Source organism: Talpa occidentalis, unplaced genomic scaffold (assembly GCF_014898055.3).
Source record: "Talpa occidentalis isolate TD23 unplaced genomic scaffold, MPIMG_talOcc4v2.1 talOcc4.6, whole genome shotgun sequence".
Lineage (NCBI taxonomy): Eukaryota > Metazoa > Chordata > Mammalia > Eulipotyphla > Talpidae > Talpa > Talpa occidentalis.
Genome location: NW_023604972.1, coordinates 37,317,105 through 37,341,636, shown reverse-complemented (window position 1 = coordinate 37,341,636; position 24,532 = coordinate 37,317,105). Strand labels below are relative to the sequence as shown.

At 34.6% G+C, this 24,532-nt stretch overlaps 1 protein-coding gene across 7 annotated transcripts in view; it reads left to right on the top strand.

Annotated features, from left to right (window-relative positions):
* Positions 1-24,532, top strand: part of EPHA5 (EPH receptor A5) — a 323,325-nt gene that overhangs the window by 284,447 nt on the left and 14,346 nt on the right. For all 7 annotated transcript variants that reach the window (XM_054688281.1, XM_054688279.1, XM_054688280.1 and 4 more), the window contains 4 exons: positions 8,797-8,858; positions 10,711-10,920; positions 13,919-14,068; positions 20,717-20,910. In XM_054688281.1, coding sequence (XP_054544256.1) covers positions 8,797-8,858; positions 10,711-10,920; positions 13,919-14,068; positions 20,717-20,910 — 616 coding nt within the window. The remainder of the gene's footprint in view (positions 1-8,796; positions 8,859-10,710; positions 10,921-13,918; positions 14,069-20,716; positions 20,911-24,532) is intronic.

Below are 24,532 nucleotides of genomic sequence, written 5' to 3'. Positions count from 1 at the left end.
ATAAATATTGCCATCAGGTAGATTTATGAAATACTTGCTTTCTTTTCATGTTTCGTTATGAAACAAGCAAAAGAAAATGATCAGAAAACATATGTATTGATACTTAACATGATATAATTTGACCACAGCTCCATATTTCAATGTTTCCTCTCAGAAAACTGCCTGGCTATTTTTCTGTTATTTTAAGTTATTTCATTAAGCCCCAGAATGTCCATTGTACTTTCCTCAGTTCTACTTGATCTTTGCATTAATTCAAATGTGAACTCCATGAGACTGGTGTGATTAATCTTCATTTTTCTTTCTATCCTTAGTCTGAGTAACATAAACTACGTGCTCAATACTGCTGAATAGCTCAGTAAAAGAAAGCTTCCCAGGTGTATCTTAAAATACAAAATTCAAAGAGCAACATTTTTATTTTGCTCACCTGAGTATTCCTAGATCAGTAGTTAGCATGTAGAACACTACATGTATTTGTTGAATGAATGAATTCTTAGAGACATTATTATAAACTCTAGTTGCATTTGTCTGCACTTTGTTAGGCTTTACATTGTGTCATAGCTACATCTCTGCAAGTTTTATATCCTTACTATACTCTGAGCTCCCTGAAAGTGACATGTTTGTTGTCCTCTTAGTGTCTACTATAGGGCCAGAGAGATTAGGCAATTTTTTTTTAAGTCTTGAAAGATATTAATTGAATATATAGATAAATTGCATTTTTGTAAACATTTAAAATTAGAGTGATACATAATTTAACTTTAATTTGTAAAACTTAATTATATGAGTCTATCTTTGTTTTAGGAAAACATTGAAATTCATAGGAAGGAATTGTCTGAAAAGCTTTTCACAGAATCTTGCATGTAACAAATATCACTTTAAGAATTTTCTAAACTTAATGTTCTTTATATACTATCTCCTTTAATCTGCTCATTAATGTTATCTTATAGAGACTAGTAATTGTTCTCATTTTACTGATGGTAAAATTTGCTTTAAAGAGGTTAATTACCTTAGCTAGACTCATAAAACTAGCCTAGGATAATGCCAGATTTTAAAACAGCTCTGACTGACATCAAAATCCAAGCCCTTAAACAGTGTGCATTACCAACCTTATATTTCAACATTTTCTGTGCATTTGATAAGAAACATTTATGCAAAAGGTGTTAATTAATCACCTGTAACATGTCTAATTCCATTAATCAGCGGTATGTAGCAGATATTAAGCAAACTAAGTTTCTGCCTTTATGTCTTATCTTTGAATTGGGGAGACAGAAACTAAATGAACAAATACATTTTTACTATATTAAGTGGCAAATGTAAAGCTAAGTGAGGAGATTAGGGTTTGCTTCTACTAGGGTTGGTGGTTTCTATTTTACTTAGAGAATGACCTCTTCAATAAGGTGTGAATCAAGTGAAGATGGGGCCTTACAGATATTATAGGGAAAAATTAGCCAGGCTTTAATATCAAGATTGTGGTTTATATGTGGAGTATGACAAAAAGAGAGGAGTCAATGGTGATTATAGTTTATTTGTCTTGAGTGCCTTGAAGAAATGGATTGCCATTTATGAGGAAGAGACTGTTAAGAGCAAGACTGTGGTTAGTAATCAGTAGTACAGTTGTGGACAAATTAAATTTGTTAGTAATCAGTAGTACAGTTGTGGACAAATATCCAGTTATGGACACTGGGTATAAAGTTGAATTTACCTTTAGTTCCAGGAAGTATATTTGACAAGGTTTGAAGCATCTGATTGAATTTTACAGCTTCCATTTCACAAAAGGATACTAGCTCTTTGAACCAGTGATAGATATACCATGACAGAAATAACTTTAAAACTTAAGTAGAAACTAGCGTCAACTCTTAATTTTGTACATGTTTTTATAGAGCACAGATAGAAGTTTAATAAATACAAATAAAATAATAATTAGGACATACTATTACAAGTTCTTTTCTTAATAAGATCTAAATCCCAATCATATGAAAATAAAATTGATCTGTGGAAACAGATTTACTGGTTCTTTTGCTTTAAGTTCCAAGTTTCTCTCTCCCCCTTATAAGCATTATCTACTTCTGCTACAAATACAAGATCCCACTGTATGGTTGATCATTAACCATTAATAATTGGATTATGATATTTGCATTATCTCAGGTTTCTTGGGGTAAAAGTAATTTCACACCGCTGCAGGGATTAGTAGACTAAGTGGTATACAACCCAAAAAGAATGGCCTGGTGAAATAAGACTAAATATATGTAAATATAAGCATAGTCTTACATGTAATTATTTACAAGACTTGTAAAATATAAAACCCAGTAACATTTGTTTTCCAGTGAATTATGATGCTTCTAATGAAATGTTTTCTTATAGCCCTAACTGGTGCAATGTATTTGTTGGTGAACTAAAGGTTTCAGGAAAAAAGTGCAAATAAAATAATAAACCCAGATTTAGATGAAACTAGTGTTGTGACCTAATTCAATGTTTCACAAAATTTAGTGTTCTCTGAGAATATTGCTAAAATGCAGAATGTGCTTTAATAGATTGTACTGGGCACCAAGATTTTGTATCTTAACAAGCTCCCAGGTTATAGTGGTGCTGCTTGTCAGGGCCATAAACTGAAAAGCAAGCACTAGATTAACATTCCCATTTGTTCCACATACTTTGGAAAGTGTTCTATTACCTGGAGTGGCATACTTCCTTCTCTTGGATATTTGTAATGAACATTATCACAAAAAAATCATATAGCAAGAAAACAAAAGTCAATTTTTTTTATTGCAGTTAAAAAAAAAATCGGGGCTTCCCTGGCAGCACAGGTGTTAAAATCTTGGTGCTATCAAGTTATCACCAGCCACTGTGGCATGAGTTCAATCCCCGACCAGGGAGTTAGCCCACTTGGTGCAGCAGACCCCTCCTGTCTCACCCACTGCTCCCGTCAGCAGTGTATTTCAGTAGATCTACCTGCTCTGCTCCCTAACTCTATCTCTGGTGAATCCTCTCACACCACACACCTCTGGCCTAGACCCCAGTTCTTGTATACATAAATAAATAAAAATGAATCTTTGGGGAAAAAAAAAAACAACATGAATGCTACCCTCTTAAATTTTTCAGTGCTTGGTACAATATTGGTAACAACAAGCACACTATTGTAAAGGTGATTCTAGAAGTTTTTAATCTTGCTTACCACTCCACCGTTGGCAATCATTTTTCTACTTTCTGCTTCTATGGGTTTTCCTACTTTAGTTACTTAATAGAAGTAGAATCTAAAACCATGTCACTATAGGTCTGCAGTGAACTTACAAAAATATATAAGTAATTTACAAATATGTAACTAACTTATAAAATATAAAATACATATAAATAACTTCCAAACATATAATTTTGAGAAAAGCTGAATTTAACTGCTACTATCAATGGTTGAATAGTTTGGTCATGTATGAATATGAAAGATTAAATTATTGGGTAAATTAAATTTTGTAAATTTATAACAAAATTTAAAGTAATTATTTTGCATTTTTAACATTTTTTAAAGATTTATTTATTTATTTTATACAAGAACCGGGGTACAGGCAAGATGTGAGGGAGGGTGAGAGGATTCACCAGAGACAGAGCGGGGAACAGAACAGGCAGACTGACGAAATACACTGCTGAGGGGAGCAACGGGTGAGACAGGAGAGGTCTGCCACATAATGTGGGATTCTCGCCGGCCGGCCGGGATCCAACCGTGCTGCAGAGGCTGCTGACAGCTTCACAGCTTGGTGTTCAACCACCTGCGCCACCAGGGGAGGCCCTGGTTTGCTTATTGACATCCCAGTATGAAGGAAAGGAAAATAGCTTTTATAGTCAGATGGGAAGAAATTTGATTGTCAACTTTGCTACTATGTTTTTTTTTTTGCTAGTCAACTCAAGTAATATATTGAATATTTCTAAGCCATACTTTTCTTTCTCTATAAATTTTTTGTAATATCACTGTTATTGAAGTTTTTATAACAATTAAAAATAACACTGGCGTGTAAAGAATGGGGAATCAATAAATCAATACTGTAGTATTTTATGGTTATACTAATAAATGTTAATTCTACAAAAAAAATTGTTATTACTTAGACTCTGTCTGGACTGGGTCCTCAGTAAATAACATGAAGTAATGTAAAATCTCTAGTCTGTGATTACAATCATGTTTTGACATGTTTTATGAGCTCTTCTTATATGGATTTTTGATAATATGCTTTCCAAATTATTGGCAGATCTATTCTTTATACTACAAACTGGATAATAGAAAATGATTTATACAGTTATATTGAATTTACAAGTGTTAGAGTAAGCCGTGTTAATTATTGCTATGTCATTCTTGCAAGCTAACAGGAACTGAGACAAAACATAACCCAAACTAAATATAATTAGCATTAAAATGACTCAAGCATGAAAAAATAATTGAATGGGTCTTCAAATACCTTATTCTTGTCAACAAAAGAAGATCATGCTTGTTTGCAAACATTCACTTTAATTACTTTTCTCCTGTTTTTTGAAATGAGAGGTATTTTACATCCTTATCATATTTATCCAATAATTTTTTTGACATTACAAGCAATGCTATCATAAAAAATTAACCTGACTATTAAAACTAGGTGATGTTAGATAAAAAAAAAAAAATCTTACAGAATACATACCAGGTGCCCACCTCCGTAAAAAGTAATCATTTTTTCTTTCAAAACGTGTATTTATTAGGGACTCCCCGGTGGCGCAGCGGTTGAGCTCTGGGTTGCAAAGCTGCCCGCAGCCTCTGCAGCACCTGTTCAATCCCTGGCTGCTCCCCGACCACCGGAGGAGGGTCCCACATGGCGCGCAGACCTCTCCTGCTGCCCGCTGCTCCCCTCAGCAGTGTGCTCCGGTCCTTCTGCCTGCTCTGCTCCCCGCTCTGGCTCTGGTGAATTCTCTCACCCACCCGGGCTTCTGACTGTACCCAGTGCTTGTATAAATAAATAAAATAAATAAATAAATAAATAAATAAGCCTTAAAAAAAAAAATGTGTATTAGTTTTCAAAAGTCAATTAGTTTTCTAATCAATTTCTACTCTTTAGAATGTAATTCCCTTATTCTGAGCTCTGTAAAGTTAATAAATTTAAGGAACATATTTACATGGAAAGATTTTTACTTGAGTGTTCTATCCAACTCCTTATCTGTAGACCTTGGGTGAGCAGCGTATTTACTGATCCATAACTATGATTTAAAAAAAAAAAAAAAAGTTCTGTTCCCCACTCTGTCTCTGGTCAATCCTCTCACACACACTTCCTCCCATCCTCCCCACACCTCTGGCCTGTACCCCAGTTCTTGTATGTATAAATAAATAAACTTAAAAAAAAAAGTTCAAAAAATTTAAAAGGAGACAGAAAGAAGAAGCTATAGAAAATAAGAGTAGAAAGAAGCTAAAAGTTTTTTAGTGTAAATTTAGGGAAAGTACTACAAAATTTTAAGAAGCTGGGCTAGAGTAGATAATTTTAGACATAGAGCAGGATTTTGATTTGATGGACAAGGCATTTGTTCATTGATAGTAGAGTAAAGGGAAGCCAAGACTATATTCCCTGAATATTTGTTGGGATTCAGTTCTTTCAATTCCTAATGTATGACAACTCTCTCAATTAATTTTATAAGGAAGAGAGAAATCAGACAAAGTCAGATTAAAAGAGCCACATAGGACCTCCCTGGTGGAGCAAGGGGTTAAGCACAGCACTGTGAATCCATCTGCAGCCTCTGCGGCATGAGTTCAATCTTTGGACAGCCAGGGAGGTGACCCATATGGTGAGCAGACCTCTCCTGTCTCACCCTCTGCTCCCCTCAGCAGTGTGTTACAGTCAGCCTGCCTGTTCTGTTCCCCATTCTGTCTCTGGTGAATCCTCTCACCTCCACACCTCTGGACTATATCCCAGTTCTTGTATGCATAAATAAATAAATCTTTAAAAAAATAATTAAATAGAAAAGCCACATAGGGAAATTTTCTATAATCACAGAATGATCCCAGGAATACAAGCTTCCTTTTAGTGTGCTCAGAACTGATGCTCAGCAGGTAGATCGTCTTTTGGTTTATTAGTTGTAAATTTATTGAAAGAATTCTATGTTTGAATAAAAGTCTGATGTCGGGTTTATACACATGTTCCCTTAATATGCCTAGTCAGCTTCACCCTGGGTGCTTCTGAATTCTAAACTCAGGCAAATAGAGGGGTATTGTCAGGTATAGTAGGACAGTCCAGGGTGTGTCAGCATTATGGCTGGTGTAAATTCTGGCATCTGGGTACCTGTGTGAAGCAACAGGTCAATATTTTGCTTATCACCCTTATATTATTTCTTGGCTTTTGAAAGAAATGCATTTCAACAATAATAAAAGGCTGAAATGATCTCTGAGATGTAGGAATGGGACCAAAATAGCTCAAAGCAGAATTTTGCCTATTTTAGAATTTGAAGTCCACTGAAGTGGGGGAGACCCCATCATTAAAATAAAATTAAATTGGAAGTCTTATTCTTTCATGAATACAAATTACAATTATACTAAGGAGAAAAAGTTGTCATAGTCCATTTTTTTCCTGTTATCCTGCTATCAGTCATACGCAAATATAACATGAGTCACTTTTTTTTTTTTTTAGTAATCTATTGTATTTCCAGTCAGTTTTAAAATCAGTATTCCCTCAACTCATCTCCTGTCACTTCTTGATTTACAAAAGCAAAGACCCAGGGCTCTATCCATATTTGAACTTGAGTGTCTTTCATGACATGAAGTCTTGGCACATGCTGCCTTCCTGGAGTGTCTGTCACCTTTCATTATACCTGTGACCCCTTCAGTCTTCAAGTTTCAGATCAAATGGCATCTCCAAATGTATATTTTCTGCATAGGTGATGTGTCATCTAACTTGGGAATGCCATTATGCCAAATGATTTATTTTAGAGAAACATTTTTTTATGAATTTTATAATTTTTATTGAATTAGCTTTGCATTATAACATTATATAAGTTTTCAGTGTGTTAAAGTATTTTAAAACTGGATAATTATAGGAAGGATATGAGTTTGCCCAAATTTATTATTTGAAACAGTGAATTTTAAGTATTATTGGGTTCAAAAGTAATTTTTCTTCTGAGTTATCCCTTTTTCATATGTAATTGTCTAGCTTTCTTTATATCCATTTACATTTCTGGGTAAGATTATATGAATTAATGTGCCTGTTCTAAATCTATGACTTGAAACAATCACTTCCCAAGTAAAATACAGATGCCTTTCTGGAGAGTGCCATTTACTTAATTACAATGTATTTCATGACTTTGTAGACTTGTTTTCATTCATAATATAAAAGTTAATTAATATGTATAAGATAGTTTTGTTGTCATAAGATTTCTTCTTATTTATCTCAAAATAGCTAAATCAATACTTAAATTTTCTGTAGTATGCTTCTTATAAAGATTAAATGGGTAAGCTTTAGCATATGTGATATTAATATGGAAAAATTAATAACCATGTTTTAAATATTTTCTCATATAGCAAGGATTATCGTATTTTTTTGTCTTTTATCGTAGACACATTATATGGAAAATGCCATAATTTCATGGGTAACAAAATGTCATTTATTCTCTTGATCAACTTACAACTCATAAGAAGCTATCCCTGAGATAGTCAATAATTTTTGAAGATTTATTTTTATTTGTTCATGCATACAAGGACTGGGGTGTAGGCCAAAGGTGTAAGGAGAGTGAGAGAATTCACCAGAGACAGAGTAGGGAGCAGAACAGGCAGATAGACTGACATACACTGCTGAGGGGAGCTGCGGGATAGTACAGGAATGCTGTGTTTTGTGGGTTAGCTTCCTGGCCTGGGGTCAGGGATCAAACTCGTGCCACAGTGGCTGGAGATAGCTTGATAACACTGAGACTTTAACCCCTGTACCACCAGGGAAGCCCAAATAGTCAATATTGTTTATAAAATAATACATAGAAATTCTAGTTGTACTTACTATTCTAAGTGACTTAGATAAATATTCTAAATGACTTGGAAACTCAAAGCAACCCTATAAGGCAAGTGTCATTCATATTCTTTTTTTACAAATGAGAAAACCAAGATTACAAGATAGTAAGTGATTGATCTAGTATTCAAAGCCTAGCATTGTGAATACAGCATCTGTTCTGCTAACCTCTAAGCTATATTTCTATATCGGACATGAAATGAGTAGGTCTCCTTCCATCAGAAATGATCACTGCAAGACAAATTTTCAGATAGCAAGAGAAATTAGAACACAGATTTGAAGAATAAAAGTAATTTAATTGAAAGATATTGTAAGTGAAAGAGAGATAAATAGAAGTTAGCCATTAGGAAAGAAATTATAACATAGAAATAAAGTTTGAAAACAACAGTAATATTTGAGGGGTCACAAAAAGAGCTGTTAGACTGGATAGGAGCTTTTATTTAGAATATGAGAACGATGAATATGTTTGTAGTGCCTTGCTGAAGATAATTATTTGCATGTAATATCATTACCTCTTTAGATTTTTTTCAATACATTTTCTATAAATTGATTTTGACATTGGCACTTGTGTAATTTTCATATCTTAAATGTCAATCTGTTATTATTCTTGTGCTACTTTCTTCTCATTAATCCCAACTATGACACTAAAATATCATCATGTCAAGAATGTAATTACTACTCAAGGAGTATACTTTCTTTTAAATGAATATATGAAATTTGGACACTAATAAAAATACTTCCAGGTAAACATTTTCTAAACAAGAATGCAAAAATTCAAAAGCAGCAGTTTATATCATTGTTTTCTTTTCAGGTAAACCAGTGATGATAGTGACAGAGTACATGGAAAATGGCTCTTTAGATACATTTTTAAAGGTAAGATTTGTTACAAAGTATTTAAAGTGTTACATACAGCAAGTGCTCAAATAACACCCTTAGATGAGCATTGTTATAACATTGCTGAAAGGGGAAAAAATCCATTCTCAGCTGGTGCTACTGTCTGTGTGGAAATGGCACCTTTCTGCCCTGTCTGTATGAGTTTTCTCTGGATACTCCACTTTCCACTTGTATCCTAAAGATGTGTATATTAGTTTCACAGGCATATCTAAATTGTCTCTGGCTGAGAGTCGTGTGTGTGTGTGATTGTGCCATATGATTGATTGAAGGGCAGCCTTTCTAGGGTGGATTCCAGCCTTGAGTAGAGATGTCTGGATAGGCTGTGGACACTGGTAACCTAAACTGGAATAAGAAGATGGGAAAATGAATGAATGAATGAACGAACAACAAATGAATGAGTGAATACAGATGATCATTTAATATTAGAAGTGTTTGGTGTCTTCACTTAGAAGTCTGGTGATATTTTGCAACCAGAAATTAACCTTGGGAATTTAACTCTTATATGTATCAATTAGCTTACAGTAAAGTTGGCTTTATAAAATGTTCATTTCATTTATAATCACAGTTTCCAAGATCTATTGATCTATCTATTGATCAATTAACCTATAGTAAAATTGTTTTTATAAAGAAACTCATTTTGCTAAATCACAACTTCCAAGAACCTATTGACAGTGTTAAGTGAGGATGAACATTTATGTTAACTATGATGTAAGGTTGTTTTTGGGTAACTTTAAAAGTAAAGTTTTAAGAAAATACAAATGTCTGGAGTCAGAATAATTGTATACTTTAATAATCAAATTTAATTTGAAATTCATTTTTTTGAAAACTTGCAAATCTATAGTTTCATTTAAGTGTTTTAATTTTCCCCCAAAATAAGAGAGACTCAGTAAAGGAAAGGAAGGGAAAGGACTGGAGGGGAGGAAAGAAAAAAAAAGAGCTTTTAAAGCACTTAACCTTCTCAAAATATTTAATATCAGGCAAAGTAAGGAAAAATATCTCTAGATGCTTGCAGATTTTGCTGCCAAATTTCTTATACAGATCTTCAAGTTCTCCAGACTCTTACCATCACATTACTTTTTTTTCAACATTACCATCAGTTGAGTCTTATTCTGTGCCTGCAGTAATTTTAGTGCCCTAACAAAGGCAGCAAGTTTTTAAGGAATGCTAACATTATCCTCTTTCTTGCTCAGTCACCTCCCTTCCCATCTACTACTGAGAATTTCTTTTATCTCCTCCAGCCACTTCTTTATATGAATGTGTGTATTTTCTTTTTCTTTTCTTTCTCCTTTTTTTTTTAAATTGAGCTCACATTAGTTTATAACACTGCATGTGATTCAGAGGCATATGATCACACCTTCTCAGACATGTGACCTCACAACACACCCACCACCAAGGCATCCAGTGTCCATTGTGCCCCCTCCACTGTGTTTCTGTCTTCCCCCTTCCTGTCTTGTAGCTCAATTCCACAACACTTCTTTCAGCTGATATTCCTAGCATCTTGCTTTTTTGAAAGCATTTCAAAGGCAGGCCCCCAACATAGGAATGATGGGCCCATTCCTTAGATGACTGAGAATAATCACAAGGCAGAAAAGAGCAATTAAATCAGTTTTGACAAGGGCTTTCAAAATCTTTGTCTACTTCAACCTAGCCAAGGGCTAATACATGTAGCCAGGTTAACTAAATATTTCTGACATATCCTGTTGTCCCTCAGATTGAAATTACATGATAGGTGTGGGTCATAGGATTAATTTGGGAATTGGAGGGGAATTCTTTCATATTTTTCCCCAGTGATTAGTGTTGCCAGGCTAATGTTTCTATATCATCTTTACAGAAAAACGATGGGCAATTCACTGTGATTCAGCTTGTTGGCATGCTGAGAGGCATTGCTGCAGGAATGAAGTACCTCTCCGACATGGGCTACGTGCATAGAGACCTTGCTGCCAGAAACATTTTAATCAACAGTAACCTTGTGTGCAAAGTGTCTGATTTTGGACTTTCCAGGGTATTGGAAGATGATCCTGAGGCAGCTTACACCACAAGGGTAAGATCTATCAGAATGTGTTTCTGAACCACTAGACTACAGGCATTTAGTTTTCAAATACTTTAAAGGAAGTAACAAAAAAGGTATTCGTCCAACATAGGGGGAGAGAGAACGAGTGGAGGGGTAAAAATAAGAAATTCAGCTAAGTCTCTGTGTTAGATGTCAGCAATTCAAATATTAAACCCAGATAAGTAAAGTACTCACATTATGAATCATCATAATTATTTTTACCCTTCAGATACTAAAAATAAAATGTTTGGGTTAGGAAGGTATACAACAATGGAAAATCACGAGTTTTAAGTGTGAGAGAAATATTAAAGATAAAATTTCCTGCACTAAAAGCAGTATACATATTACATATATATAATATATATAAGCTTCTAAAGCATTATTGAGTAGTTTAATCTCTTTGCACTATTACATCTTCAATTGTAAAACAAATAGAGAATAACTTAAAACTATATTTTAATGATTCACATATTAGGGGACAAAAACTGTTCCTTCAAAAAGTTTTTATTTACTGCAGGTATTTTAATGACTAATTACTTTTTTATATGGTGTATACATTATTAAACACATATTTATGGAAAAATTTTCCCTAACTCATATTGTTTTAATTAACAAATCAATATTTTTTTTGCAAAGTAATAATTTTGATTAAGTAAAGCAGTTTATATCAATAACTAATTGCTATGCTATATAGTTGACAATTCTGTGGAAAACTGGATATTGGTATAACAGAATTTTCTGGGCATTCTATATATTTCATTTCTTGATTTTTTTAATACTTCATGATAAATAATATTGAATTACAATTTTTTTCAATGTCATTAAGTTAAATATCCTCAATCTTAAAATCCTTGTAAAGATAATTTTTTTTTATTTTTTTACTCTACAATTTGGTAAACTTTTGGATAGATTCAAATGAAGTTTTTTTTTGTCATCTCTTATCCTTAAGATAGATGTGTTGTACATTATTTAAGTCAACTTAAATAGTGAGATATTTAGGGATTGCACTAAGCTAAAGCATACATAGCCCTTGGATGATCAGCTTAGTAAATAAATAAATTGATGAGCTATCTCTCTTCTTTTAGGCTGAATTATCATTGTCATTATTTATAATAAATGAAGCCTAAATTAAGAATTCTCCTGTCAGACCTCCCTGGTGCCCCAGAGATTAACTCTCAGCACTATCAAGCTATCCTCAGCCGCTGCAGCATGAGTTTGATCCCCGGTCGAGGAGATGACCCACATGGTGCAGCAGACCTCTCCTGCCTCGCTTGCTGCTCCCCTTAGCAGTGTATTTCAGGCAATGTGCCTGTTCTGCTCCCCAATCTATCTCTGGTGAATCCTCTCACCCTTCTGCACCTCTGGCTTACACCCCAGTTCTTCTATGCATAAATAAATACAAATAAATCTTTTTTTTTTTTTAAAGAAAATTCCTGGGACTGAGTTACTTTTAATAAACTTGGCCTAAGCAAAATTGAAGTTCAGAAAAATCCATTCCTAGATTGGTTGGCTGAGATCATAGTTAAATGCATAAAAATGATTTGTCAAGCTCAGTGTCAATGTGTAAATCTGGGAGAATGAGAGGGGGAGGGGAAGCAGCGATCCTGAGAATTACTCCTCTGAAATCAGGTGTGATGAGAATTTGTGGGAAATCTATACACTGATAGATGAGAAGATAAGGGAAATTCAGATAACAATATGGATGGCAAATATGATGGTCAGAGGGCCAGAAGGAAACTACTAGGCTGAAGTTTATAGTAATCAACAAACAGTAATTTTAAGGGTAATAATAATAATATATTGCATTATTCCACAATGACCCATAACTGGGCCTAATAATGTGATATTATCTGTGTATATTTAATTAATAATACAGTTATTATTAACTCAGTTATTAATAACTTAGGAAAGTTTTCTTACTATATTACCATATATTTTAAGCGGCAAATAATTCAAACTTAGTTTGAGTAACAAGCTAACATAGTTTACAAAACAATTGCAAGCATTTAACAAAACTGTTACTTTTCACATGTCTGGAAACTTTGCTGAAAATTAGTTTAAGTTCCATTTTCTTTAGTATGCAAATTAAATCATTCCCTCTTTGTGAAATCGGGAAGACATGTTAATAAATTTACAAGAAACTATTCAAAACCTATACTCCTTTCCCTTTCTCTCCTTAATATAACTTTTATTGGTTGCCTGGGTTTACCCAGTTTTAAAAATAGAGAAAAAACAATTCACCATATGAGGGTCAGAATATTAAAGGGAAATAAAAGAAAGTCATGAAAATATGCTGTTTTACCCATGTTAAAAAGCCCAAACTTGATCATTTTAATTTTCCCCATAATTTCAAAGGAAAGGTCTGATTTTAAATTTGGTTAAATGAAGGGAGATATTTACCTCTTAGGTTAAGCAAAGCAAAACAAAAAACAGTGCAACGAAACACAAAATATGCCAATCGAAAAATAAATCAAGTCTAAAAGAAATTGCATAATGCCAAGGATAAACTTAACTAAGTTCTAATATATCTGATTTTTATTCTTGTTTTATTAACAGTTTAACTTCTCAGTGTTGTATTCAACAACCAAGGCTTTCTGCTTACAATTCCTATATTAGAGAAAAAAAAGCACCCTGGGGATTTGAGTTCCTTACTCTCTGTTAGAAAGTGATGAAAGTATACCTTATTGATTTGCTTGACTGCCTGCTTTCCCCACTTGGAGCTGCCATCCTGATACTGTAATTGAGATGTGGGTCCTGTATGTGTTCCGGTAGTCAAACAGAATTTAAATGAGAAACCTTCCAGATAGCCAATTAGCAGTCAGTCCACAAGTGCTTATGGGCTGGGATATGTGAAAAGACACCGCGAGCTGTCAAACAGATTCATTTGAAAATGCTACATCTCTTTCTAGATCTTTTCAGTGCGGCGGCAATATCCCTAGACGCATTTGAAGTGTGAAGGAAATTTTTTTAAATTCTTTTTCAATTTTAGGGAGGCAAAATTCCAATCAGATGGACTGCCCCAGAAGCTATAGCTTTCCGAAAATTTACCTCTGCCAGTGATGTCTGGAGCTATGGAATCGTGATGTGGGAGGTTGTGTCATATGGAGAGAGACCCTATTGGGAGATGACTAATCAAGATGTAAGTATGGAACTCCTCCCCCTTGAGTTTGAAATGAAAAGCTTTGCTCTTTAGTTCAGGAAACTTAAAATAGTTTTCATTTCTGAAAATGACACTTGCTTTAAAAGAGTGAAATACTTTGTTTATCCTCTAGTCTATTTTGTTGTTGTCAAAATATTCCTTATGCAGAAGCTCAAAATGAGTTAGTACAAAGAAAAGTAAGTTGCTGTTCTAAAGGCTCAGTCCCTTGCCAGACAGTTCCAGCAGTTCACTCATATTGTGTCAGTAACATATTCAAAGATGAAGAAATAACCATCAAGGAATGAATACTGACAAGCAAGTTTTTATCATTTGCATCTGATAAAGTCAGCTAATACTCCAAAGTAAAGGATGCATGTTATTGATTTAATAGTAGATGCCTTTAAAGGATAAAAAGGGATAATCTACATTTGTTTAGATTTAAAATTGCAGGTGTGATAGCATACATCTGAAGAGTTGTGGCCCTATACCCCAAATCATATAAAGTTTTATAAACACACATGTCCTCATAAAAAATACCTTTAAAATAAAATAAAAACAGGGAAATTTTATTATCTATTTAATTTAGGAACATAACAGAGTTTTTCTCACATGGAAAAATAATTCTTGCTTAAAATAATCAAATCCTACAATTAAAAAAACCATGAAAAAAATCTTCTACTCAAGTTCAAAATTCTAACCATAAGATACCTGATATACTCACTGCTGTTAGGTCTTTGCCCTTGTAACTTTGCATTGTTACTACTTAGTATAACCCTTTCCATTTTGGATCACATTGAAATTTTGTATTTTTCCTTCAAACACACATTATGACATCTAAAATTTATTGAACCCAAGAATTATTTACCATTCCTTCCTGATAGCAACAGAATAATGGGCTTATAGATTTTTGCCTCTCAATAAACATGCTACAAAGCACTGAGGTTCCCCTTTTTATAGTCATCTAAAATTGTTATAGTTGATTTTCTTTGAATCTAAATGAGGCTAACAGAAAATGATGTTATTAATGAATGTGCATAATACATGCACACTTTGCATCACACTGCCTATAGTATAATGCCTCTGCAAGTATAGGTCCTCCAAGAAACCTATGCTAAGAGGGAATAAGATATATATTAGAGGGGCTTCCTGGTGGCACAAGGGGTAAAGCCACAGCACTATGAAGCAATCCGCAGCCACTGCAGCATGAGCTCAATCCCTGGCCAGGGAGGTGACCCACATGGCGCAGCAGACCTCTCCTATCTTGCCCACTGCTCCCCTCAGCCGTGTATTTCAGTAGATCTGCCTGTTATGCTCCCCACTCTGTCTCTGGTGAATCTTCTCAGCTCCCATACCTCTGGCCTGCATCCCAGCGCTTGTATGCATAAATAAATAAATCTTTTTTAAAAAGATATTAGGATTTTTTTTTTAAGATTTTTATTTGTTTATACAGAAGCTGAGATACAGGCTAGAGGTGTGGGAGGGTGAGAGGATTCACCAGAGACAGAACAGGGAGAACTGGCAGACAGACCGAAAGCACTGCTGAGGGGAGCAGCGGACGAGGCAGGAGAGGTTTGCACACCATGTGGGAATCTCCCTGGCCAGCCGGGAATCAAACCAGCACTGCAGAGGCTGCAGACAGCTTCACAGCGCTACGTTCAACCCGCTGTACCACCGGGGAGGCCCAGATATATTAGAATTATTAAGTAGAAGGGATGGAAGCTGGAAGGGATCAGATTTTAATACAGGTCTGACTTCAGCTACAGTAGAAATGGAAACTGTGAGGGTGTTCTCAACTCAGTATCATTTGTCATAGGAATCACACAGGAATTACCTGTCACTGCCATGTTCAACAATTGATTGAAAATAATCCATGTAAATCATAGCCATGGCCTTGGTGAAAATGTAATGATGAATTTTAGAGGAGTGAGGGTTAAAGGTTGATGGTCATTTGCCATGCCTACATGTAAAAGATCTGAGATAATTTTCACAGTTGACATGCTCCACTTTGTTGCACAGACCTGCTTCTCCACCCAGATTTAAGTAGAATCTGTTTCATGGTTTCTGGGTTTCTCTTCTGAGAGGAAACTGAGAAGAAAGAGGTTATGGACTGAATTGCAGTATTTGTAACTTCAGTTGATCTCAGGACCTCATCTGGTCTTTAGATTATCCCTTCTCCAATATTTATTCAGAATTCCCCTCATCTATCAACTTGGCAAATCATGGCAAGTTAACTGATGGCCTGAACCAATCCTTCATTCTTGGGAGTTAGCCTTACAAGGCCACAGGAGTAACAAGAGGCTAAAGAAGTTATAAAGCACTCCACATGTTATCTTGGGCAACACATTTCTTCCTGCCCCAACCAGTGAAAGTAAATCAAATACAGCCTGCTGCTTGGGATCAATTGCCTTGCTATCATGGTAACTGCCTTCTCTTGTGCTTGTACTTGGACACGAGTAGTTCAAAGTGCCCTGCTGACAACTTAACTGTTAGTTCTATGGAAAACTTCATGCTCCCCGAAGGAGATGATATATGTCTCTGATTTTATACACACATTGCATCCTGATGAATGACACCTACTTATTTCAGATTCTTGTCTCCAAGTTGGTGCTTCAACTGTGATTTTATTGAGGCTACCAGAGGGATAAGATCGAAGATAGGGAGCAAAGGAAAGAGGGGCCACAATGGATTGTGGTGGCGGAATAGGGATGCCTTGGTGGGTGATGTGCAGTAACATACATCTGAAGAGGTGTGAATCTATGCCTCTCAATCCTATACAGTGTTGTAAATCAACATTACCTCAATTAAAAAATATATAGATATTTTTTAAAAAATATTAAATTCCTGAAGTTATCTGCTTCAGAATGATAAACTACATATAATGGTTGTTTGAATGTATACAGAAATCAGCAAATTTTCCTAACATTTCTACCCAAATGAGACCATGTTGGTAACGTGTAATTGCCATGGATGGAGTATTTATACCACATGAGAAAATGTCACAAATTTATTTCTTTCACATGGGGCATTAAATAATTACCAGCCCAGGGACCTCCCCGGTGGTGCAGGCGGTTGAGCGCCGTGCTGTGAAGCTGTCCACAGCCTCTGCAATGTGGGTTCCATCCCGGCTGGCCAGCGAGAATCTCACATGGCGAAGCAGATGGCTCCTGTCTCTCCTGCTGCTCCCCTCAGCAGTGTACTTCGTCAATCTGCCTGTTCTGTTCCCTACTCTGTCTCTGGTGAATCCTCTCACCCTCCCACACATCTGGCCTGTACCCTAGTTCTTGTATAAATAAATAAATAAACCTTTAAAAAATATTAAATAAATAAATAAATAATTGCCAGCCATCACTGAGTGTGTGACACTTTCATATCCTACTCCGGTTGGGAGATATGCATTGTGTGAGTCCATGTTTGTGGATCAAGCATTTCAAACTTATGATGATGACTGAGGCTCTGTGTGCAGCAAAAGTAAAACATATCCAGAATAGGCATATACACCTGAAAGGATCAACCCACTGACACATGATGGAAAGGGCCCAACACTCAATTTGCCACCAAATGAGTAGTGCCACATCAAATGTTCAGAGTTGGGATTCTACATATTGGAAGAAAAGGTAACATTCTTTAAATTGTATTCATACTGTTGATTTACATGTTAATGCCAGAAAATGCATGCCTTCAATAATTCAGATGTGGCACATCTGAGCTGTCACCAGATTGTCAAGAAAATGATTTGTCTTCTCCTATTTTTGTTTATCTCGATCACCTGTACTAACAAATATATTAGCAATAACAAATTCAATTAACATAATGATTAATTTGGTTGTACATTATAAATTGCACGGTAAAATGAACGGCTTATATTGCACTTTGTAAATTCCCTACAATTTACAGACCAACAGAATACTAGTGCTATTCATTTCTCCCCAAAACTATGAGAGAAGAAATAGCTAAAAAACTTTTCAAAAATCATTTCATAATGTCTAAATATAAAATCTAAAATTATGGCTTAAAGATAAATTCTGAAGGTAAATTAAAATTAAATTCAGAGGCCTCCCTGGTGGCACAAGAGGTTAAGACGCAACCTGTGAAGGCAGATCGCAGCCGCTGCAGCACAGATTTGATCCCAGGCCAGGGATGGTGCAGCAGACCTCTCCTGACTCACCCGCTGCTTCCCTCCGCAATGTATTTTAGTCACTCTGCCTGTCTGCTCCCCACTCTGTCTCTGGTGGATCCTCTCACTCCCCACGCCTCTGGCCTGTACCCCAGTTCTTGTGTGCATAAATAAATAAATTAAAAAAAAATTCAATTCAATTATATTCAATTCAATTATCTAGATACCTGGATTAAATTCTAAGTTAGGGTATTATATTTCCTTATATAAATTTACCTGAAAATGAAGTAATTAAGTAATATCTGGAAATAACTTCTCAGAGCAAGTAATTTAAGTCCCTTTAACGAATGAATTGGTTTATTAATTTAAGAGTCACATATAAATATAAAGACTAGATGCTCAGTTGAGTAAAGACAGTCTTTTTAAAAAATTAGATGCTAAAGAAAAAAATAGAATTAATTTGGAGGTAAATACATTATGAAATAGATCATGCTTTAAGTAAATAGGAATCACAGCTTTCACTCCACAGCAAAATATTTTGTGATTTAAACTACATAAGGACATTTCTTTTTGGTGTAATTATGTTGTAACAGAAACACTGTCAGCATTATGGACTCTTATGAATCAAATTAATACATAAATGAACTTTTATTAGTCTATAAGTGTAAATGGTGCTTTTTATTTTTTTATGATTCATTTATAAATACTTTCTCAAAATTTCTTTAACTTCTTTTTGTTTGCAAATTTTAATATAATATCTATTTCTCATTTATCTGTTACCCTATTATTTCTCAATATGTATAAGTTCTTACATGTTAGATATGTTGACCATATGTCTTTATCGCATTTTATACCATAGTTTAACTTTTAATTTTTTATATTATTTTTGAGTTAGCCAAGATGATAGATGACTCAGGTATTGTGCTCATAATTATCCAATTATCTCTGACCATATATGTTTTTAGAGTTTTTGAGTACTTTTTCTTTCTCTATCTGTACTTGATTATTGGTGCTTCTCAGAAACCTTTGTTTTATGTCTTTCCTGGGAGTTATAAACTATGTCCAACTCCAAGTTGTGACCAAATGCTGATGACTTTTATAGGATATTATCATACACTACTGTATATGTATGTGATAGTTCCTGTGCCCTACCCATTTCCTGTAATTTGCCATCTGGGTGTTTCCCACTTACCTCAAATATATTAGGCACCAAATTATCCCTAGCAACATTTTCAACCCCCTTAAATATCTTTACCTAAAGCCCTCTAGTGTGATTGACTCAAACTTTTATCTCACTTTATCTCCTTTTACCTTTACTACTGTGTCATAACTCCTGTGTTAAAGTTTCCATTGCTTCTTTCCACCTGCCACTGATTTATTTAAAAATCCTTTTTTGCCAATCTTCAAAGTTATCTTTGTAAATCCCTAATTATTACTATATATTTTTATTCATCAAATGAAAATGAATGATTTAGTGAACAAAAATAAATTTTGATTATTTAGGAAATGTTATTATGTTCAGCAATATAAAAGAATCTCAATGATCTAGACATTTTGATAGCAGCAACATCAAGAATTTTTTGATAAAACATTCTCACAAATAGATTGATACTCATAATGTGAGGTTACATTTAAAATCATGATGTCTGGGGCCTCCCCTGGTGGAGCAGTGGTTGAATGCTGTGTTGAGAAGCTGCCCGCAGCCTCTGCAGCGCGGGTTCGCTCCCCGGCCCACATGGCAAGGGTCCCACATGGCGCTCGCAGACCTCTCCTGCCGCCTGCTGCTCCCCTTAGCAGTGTACTTCAGTCCTTCTGTCTGTTTTGCTCCCTGCTCTGGCTCTGGTGAATTCTCTCACCCTCCTGCGCTTCTGACTGTACCCAGTGCTTGTATAAATAAATAAATAAATCTTAAAAAAAAAAAATCATGATGTTTGTAATGCTTGTGTTACTAAACAGTCATTCCAAATTCTTGACAGAATTCAGTAGATGATAATAAACAGCCAGACCTTGACATTATTAAATGATACATGAGACAGTTATGCTAATTTAGCCTTTGACTTATCCATCATTTACCATCCGAAAGTCTCTTTTAAGTAAAATTATAGTTCTATTACCTTAAAAAAAAGTGGTTCTGCACATAATTTTTCATTAAAAAGGCATTAACTTTTCAGAGAAATTACTAGAAAATTTTATCTCTATTTGATTCCAGAACACAGGATAAATAAAACATGAACTGTTTATTTTTATGTCAGTTAATTTTACAAATCACTCTTCATCAAGATCTTAGGTAAAAATGATTACCATTTATTTTCTTTATAATATGTGAAGAAATCCTGCCTTTGTATATTTTGATAGAATATTTATTTCTTTAGTTTTTATTTATGGAAGTAATCAGAGATTTTAGAGGTAGTGATGCTGGTTGTTGTTGCAAGAATAAGAATAAAATGGATGAAAATTGGAGAGTAGGAAATCTCTCTAGCTATTCTGTACTAAACTTACAGTGTTGAGGACTGGTTCTATTTTGCTTTACACAGGTGATTAAAGCAGTAGAGGAGGGCTACCGACTGCCAAGCCCCATGGACTGTCCTGCTGCTCTCTACCAATTAATGCTGGATTGCTGGCAGAAAGACCGGAATAGCAGGCCCAAGTTTGATGAAATCGTCAACATGTTGGACAAGCTGATACGTAACCCAAGCAGCTTGAAGACACTGGTTAATGCATCAAGCAGGTATAATACCTTACCTAAGAGATTTTTATGAATGCAGCTAATTCAGAATGATGCCACAAATGCTATATTAACATTAATTATTTTTTGTATACATGTTAATCTATGAACCTAGTTTATTTGAATACAGTTTTTACATATTGATCTTTTACAATGAATCATATATAAATTATTCAATTATACTTTGATATATTTACCTGATCTAACAATTTAACATGCCAGCTTCAGAAAAATGTTAACTATAGCCACGTATTGGCAGCATTAAAAAATTCTTAAATCTGTGTCTTTTCATGTGCTAAAGGAGGAAGCATATTAGAAAATCATAAGGAAAAGCCAATTAAACACGGGTGTATTTTAAACTAGAGATATTTAGCAATAATTATGTTTTAATTTATTCAGAATGGATTTTAGTATCCGTCATATTTTATGAACATTGACAATTCCTTTAGAGAGTTGTACACAGATTTGACTAATCATTTATTTTGCAATTGAGTAAGACTTAAAATTGATAAATGAATTACCTTCTGAAAAAAATCTTACATGAGCTAATAAGCTTTTTTTTTCCTAAATGTGTGTGAATACTTTAAATAATAGTGCATGTTTGTTAGTGTGCTCTTCTCTTTAACCTTAGAAATTACAAAATTGTCCTCTAAAAAATGTATCAGTTGGATTCTGTAATAGAAATATACCTGATTTATTATTTTTTTTTACTATATTTGAGGACTTTTCTGATTTTACAAGAAAAAAAATGTCATGCTGGAAAATAAATTGGCTATTAGCATGGACTCAATGAGAAACAATATGTTGATAAAGTTACATAAGTTCTATGATTCTGAGATGACATTTGTTTGTAAGACAAAAAGTCATTTTTAAATACAAATGAGTAGTGAATCTTCAAACTCTGTTCAGGCATCATTAACTTCCTGTGGTAGCAACTGGAGAATTGCCTTTTCTTAGAAAGAATTCCTTATGTTATTCCTGAGATCTCTGCTTTCAAATTGTTTATTATCATGCAAAATAGCATTTCTCTCATCTATTTGGTTGAATTATGTTAAGTTGTCATAAATGAACCTAAGGAAACAAAATCATAAAAATACATTGTATGATCTAAATTGTATTAATTTATATCAGCCATATCATTATAACTTGAGAGCAGTTTTAAAATCTCCAAATTATTTTCATATTTTCCTTGCATGCAATATATAGAATTCTGCTTCTAGGTTTTATATAAAAGATTTGACTGAAGACTATATCACTCGATACCCCATCTTTAGTAGTCATCTACAGCTCCTGATTTTAGAAGGCATTAGTTCCTGATTCATTGTCTCTTTCTACCTACCCATTGTCTCCCTACCCATATCATCGAACTCAGTGATTTCAGTGAACATGTGGGTATTTGAATGTCTCTCAATATTTTGAATTTTTTTTTCTTCAACCATTTTGTTCTCTAACCTGCCTTATACTCCCCTTCCCATAATCATATTCTAGACTCTGTTCTTACCAAAAATGTTGATACACAATATAATCTAACATAATCTCAACTTCAAGATCTTATTTACTAAATGTTGCCTCCTAAATTTGTATCTTCAACAAATGCTTGACTCCATTGTTTAATGGTTACAAATCACTGCAAGGTATCTGTTTATCACCTCCAATGAGTATTCATGGCTATACTCTGTGTCATGCTTCCAGCTAGTTACTGAAGATACAGCATTGAGGAAAAATATGACCAAGAGTGAAAAATATTGGACATAATTAAACATTTTAAAAATTGTTTTAGAAGTAAGAAGTGAGAGCAGAATTTAGGAGGATAATATGGAGGCTAGAATAATTTGCAGGTAAAAACTGATGATGTCTTGAACTAAGGTGATGACAAATAAGATACAGAGAAGTGGTGAGATGTGAAAAAATATGAATAGTCTGCACAGTGACCCATTGTGAGGGGACTGAGGACAGAAAGGGCAACTATGGTACATATTACGTATTACAATGGGGAGCAAGCACTCCAGGAGCAATTGGTTATGGAGTTGATAGAGATGTTGGAGTCATAGTCTTATGAAAATATGGAGGCATGGCATAAACATGAATATATCAGTCTCACGTCAGAGGTTAAAAATTGAGAAGAAATAGATGCTATTTGAAGTGTGAAATGAGGTAAAATTGCATAGAGTGGAGTTATATAGCCTGTGTAAAGAAGACATAGGTCTATGTCTTAGCTCCCTCCAAATTTTAAAGTCAGGAAAAGAGGTAACAGGGAAATTCAGGAAAAGTCAGGAATAAAAAAACACTGAGATAAAATAGAATTTCAACATGGTACGGGTGGTATTGAATGTTTCTAAGGGGTCAGTCATCTTACTGATTGAAAATTATTCACAGGTTTTTGCAAAATAAATGACATTGCAGGCCTCCCCGGTGGTGCAGCGGTAGAGCACTGGGTTGTGAGGCTGCCCACAGGTTCTGCAGCGCCGGTTCAATCCCCGGCCACTGGGTGAAGGTCCCACACGGCGTGCAAACCTCTCCTGCCGCCCGCTGCTCCCCTCAGCAGTGTACTTTGTCAGTCTGCCTGCTCTGTTCTCTGCTCTGACTCTGGTGAATTCTCTCACCTTCCCATGCTTCTGACTGTACCCAGTGCTTGTATAAATAAATAAATAAAATCTTTAAAAAAATAAATAATGACATTGCTCACCTCACCCAGAGCAATTTTTATGGAATTAGTTTGTAACAGACTACACTGTAGTAAATTGAAGTGTAAATGAATGTGAGAAAGTGCAAAGACCATGAATAGAAAGAAAGCTCTCTCTCCTATATCTTATGCTTGAAATTTATTTAAGTAAACTCCCATTGATGGACATTTAAATTGTTTTTGATGTTTGCTCTCATTAGTGAAAAGGTATGCATGTATATTTAGCTATTTTAGCTGATTAATTCCTAAGATACATTTCCAGAAATGATATAATTATTATCATATCATTACTATTAGCCAAAGAGTATGAAGTTAAGAGCATGGTTTGATTGATTGTTTACTTATGTATTTGGGGTTCCATTATATTTTCAAGTTCTGCTAGCTAAGTGAATTAACAAACATCCTTATGTAACAGCATAAAATAAAGAATAAATAATTTACGATCTTTCTGGGAAATTAGCTTAAATGAGCATGACTTTCTCTGGAGAGTCCAGAAGCAATTGGTTTTACATAAATTATCCCATTTATAAATACTTGGTAACATTTTTGTGTTTTCGTGTTTTTTTTTTAAAGATTTTATTTATTTATACAAGGACTGGGGTACAGGTCAGAGGCACAGGAGGGTGAGAGAATTCACCAGAGAGAGAGTGGGAAGCAGACAGCAGACAGCATCACAGCACAGCGCTCAATCCGCTGCACCACGAGGGAGGCCGTTTTTTTTTGTGTTGCTTTTATAAACAAAACAATAATAGGCAAATACATGTCAATCATGACATGGATTTTTAAGCTAATGGTTTATATTACAGAAAGTTTACTTATTAATCCATTATAATCCCTTACTAATTATTAATAGAGAAACAATCTGATTAGATTATTGTGTATTTTGAATTATTTTTTTAAGATTTATTTATTTATTTATTTATTTATTCGTTTATTTATTCA